This window comes from Olea europaea, unplaced genomic scaffold (assembly GCF_002742605.1).
Source record: "Olea europaea var. sylvestris unplaced genomic scaffold, O_europaea_v1 scaffold14468, whole genome shotgun sequence".
Taxonomy (NCBI): Eukaryota; Viridiplantae; Streptophyta; class Magnoliopsida; order Lamiales; family Oleaceae; genus Olea; species Olea europaea.
The window spans coordinates 1-2757 of record NW_019232013.1 but is presented as its reverse complement, the minus strand read 5'-3'; the positions used below and the strand labels follow the sequence as shown (position 1 = coordinate 2757).

General features: G+C 42.6%; 1 protein-coding gene across 2 annotated transcripts; it reads left to right on the top strand.

Moving 5' to 3' along the window:
- The first annotated feature begins 405 nt into the window (after positions 1–405).
- LOC111376091 lies at positions 406–2578 on the top strand. Of its 2 annotated transcripts, XM_022999018.1 has the most exons (2): positions 406–1982; positions 2070–2578. In XM_022999018.1, the coding sequence occupies exons 1-2, from the start codon at positions 455–457 to the stop codon at positions 2405–2407; spliced, it is 1866 nt and encodes a 621-aa protein (XP_022854786.1). In that variant the 5' UTR covers positions 406–454; the 3' UTR covers positions 2408–2578. The 2 variants fall into 2 exon arrangements, with proteins under 2 accessions (XP_022854786.1, XP_022854785.1); XM_022999017.1 differs by having other exon boundaries at positions 406–2563.
- Positions 2579–2757: the final 179 nt, after the last annotated feature.

The window sequence follows — 2757 nt, the reverse complement described above, 5'->3', positions numbered from 1 at the left end:
GTTTTTTTTTTTTTTTTTTTTTTTTTTTTTTGTTGGCTTTTAGGTAAGGGGCATAATGGCTCGTGTTATTTATCTAGGGAGTGGAACTTTCAGGTGGAAGATTTAAATATGCCTGGTTTTTAGATACAATTGGAAGATTTAATCTCAAAAGCTGGATTAAATAATTACTTTCATCTCGAATAGTTTCTTCAGTGTATCTGTATTTATATTTGACCCTTTCTTCTTCAATCTGATTTCTTACTTTCTTTGCCTGAATACTTTTGAAAATATTATTTTTGATTTACCTGTTTATTTTCAATTAGAAAATGGTGCCATTTTCTGGTCATGCAAGAAGATGTGCTCTTCTTAAACCCCTCATACAGTTTGTCTTTCAAATAGATGAGTTTGCTCGTCTCCTTGGCTAACATAAATCTAATCTACTGTCATCAGGAATTATAACTTGAATTTATTGGACATGGCTCCAGCATCCAGATCTAAGTCCAAAGACAAAAAGGCTGTCAACGAACCTCCCAAGGGCTCATCAAAGCCTTCAGGTAATGTTAACGCTAACAGTGGGATTTCAGCAAGTGGTTACAATCCGGTTTTGGGGACATTCCACATGATTGAGGCTGTACCGGTGGCTTCTGCTGGTCTGCATCAGGCGAACGGTCGTTTCCGAAACATAGATGAGACGGATGATCATAGTGGGAATTCAATTGCGACAAGCACTGAGTATGATTCAATTTCAAATAATGGTAGCTGGTCTGGCGAGTCAGAGGAACATAAAGAAAAAATGCCTCATCCCCCTCCATATCAGGAGTCAGTACCTGGAGCTGACAATGATAAAAGAGAAAAAATTAGGCAGAAGAACGAGAAGAAACATCAGCGACAAAAGGAGAAGCGAGCTCAAGAACTGCATGATCGGTGCGTTGGCTATCTTATGTCGAGGAAACTAGAATCACTTGCTCAACAACTCGTTTCTATGGGTTTCTCTCAAGAACGGGCGACCATTGCTCTTATGCTGAATGAAGGGAGAGTAGAGGAGTCAGTAGCTTGGCTGTTGGAAGGAGGTGAAGAAGAGAAGCACACCGAACATAATCTTGACAGGGGGGGTAATTTGAAAATTGACATATCTGAAGAGCTTGCTTGTATTGCTGACATGGGAATTAGGTATAAGGCCTCTAAACAGGAGGCTGAAAGAGTTGTAGTTGCATGTGAGGGAGATCTTGAGAAGGCGGAAGAAACATTGAAGGCTCAGAAGCAGGAGCCCTCCTCTGCCTCTCCAAAGCCAGAAGAAATTGGCGACCTTCCTACTGTAGTCAATAGTAAGCTACAAGTAGCTGTTAGCCAGAGTGCAACAGGGCTGCAACCAAAACCTGTTTTATCTACTACTCTACAACATAGAATGGATGAAAAAGATTTCAGCTATACCAAAGTTTCATCTACTATAGGGTCTTCAGTAGATCCCGGAGTCAAAAGTACGCAACAGATAAGGAAAATACAATCAAGATTGGATTGGGCCAAGCCACAGCAGATTGCTGTGCCAACAGAGAAAAGGTGGCCAGGTTCAGGATCGAGTCCTCCTGTTTCGTACTCATTAGCCTCACATTCACAGGCTTTGCATCTGCCAGCCAAGACAGAAGCTCGTTATGTATCTGTTGGAAATGAATTCAAGAACCTGCAGCTCGGATCAGTGAGAGAACCCATCATAATGATGCAGCGGCCCCAATCCATCAACGGGAAGCAGGCACCTGCATCAATTGCTAGTTCATCTCCAACTGGGACAGCTGTTGGTTGGTATCCTAATGGTGTCGAAAATGTGAAGCTCAATGGATTTGTGCCACCTGTCACTGTTACAAGAGGCATGAGCCCAAATGGTGTTGGTTCAAATCCGTTGTATAACCAGCTCCATTACCAACCTCAGCAGCAGTTCGTGTCAAGCAGTAGTAGCTCATTAGATTCCCAAGGTACAAACCGAGGAAACGGTTTGTGGAGCCGATCAGGTATGTCACCAACCCTTGCCGCTTCATCCCTTGGACTATTCTCGGGACTGGGCACTAATGTCACATCGGGGTCTTCATCTCCTGTAGACTGGAAAATGGGCAGCTCAATGTCGCAGCTAGATTACACCAGCATAGACTGGAGTTTGGATCGTGGGTCGTCCACATTGGGTACTGGTGGTTTGTGGTCCGGGGTTAACTCGTTGAAGCAAAACAATACTCGTGCACACAATTCATTTACATATGGGGTGAAGTCTGCTATGAGACCAGTTCCGTCGAATGGAAGTGGTGTTCCGATTCCAGGGTTGCAGGACGGGATAGTTTCTACAGAAACGGCAGTTGGTGGTTCTCGGGAATGGACTTCTCCATTCGAAGAGAAAGACATTTTCAGTTTACCCAGACAGTTTGTTTCCTCCCCTTCTCTGTAAGATGAACGGAGAGGAGTTGATAGAATAAATAAGAATGACAAAAAGACCAAAAATGTGCTTGAATATTTGGTATTGATTCACATGATGTTTTTGACCCTATTGTTGTACATCAACCTTAGTGGGAAAAGCATCAAAATCCATTTGTTTTGCTGTTCACTTTGTTGCTCTCTTTATTTGATAGAGTTCTTCAATCGGTTTTCGATTTGCCATCGCAATTGTGGTGCCATGCAGTGGGGCGGGAAGATCATCCGAACTGACCCATTAAAATTTTAACTGGTTTTGTGTTTAATAATCAAGAACCAGGTGATTCTGGTTAGACCTTGATTTTATCGAAACTATGTTAATTCTAC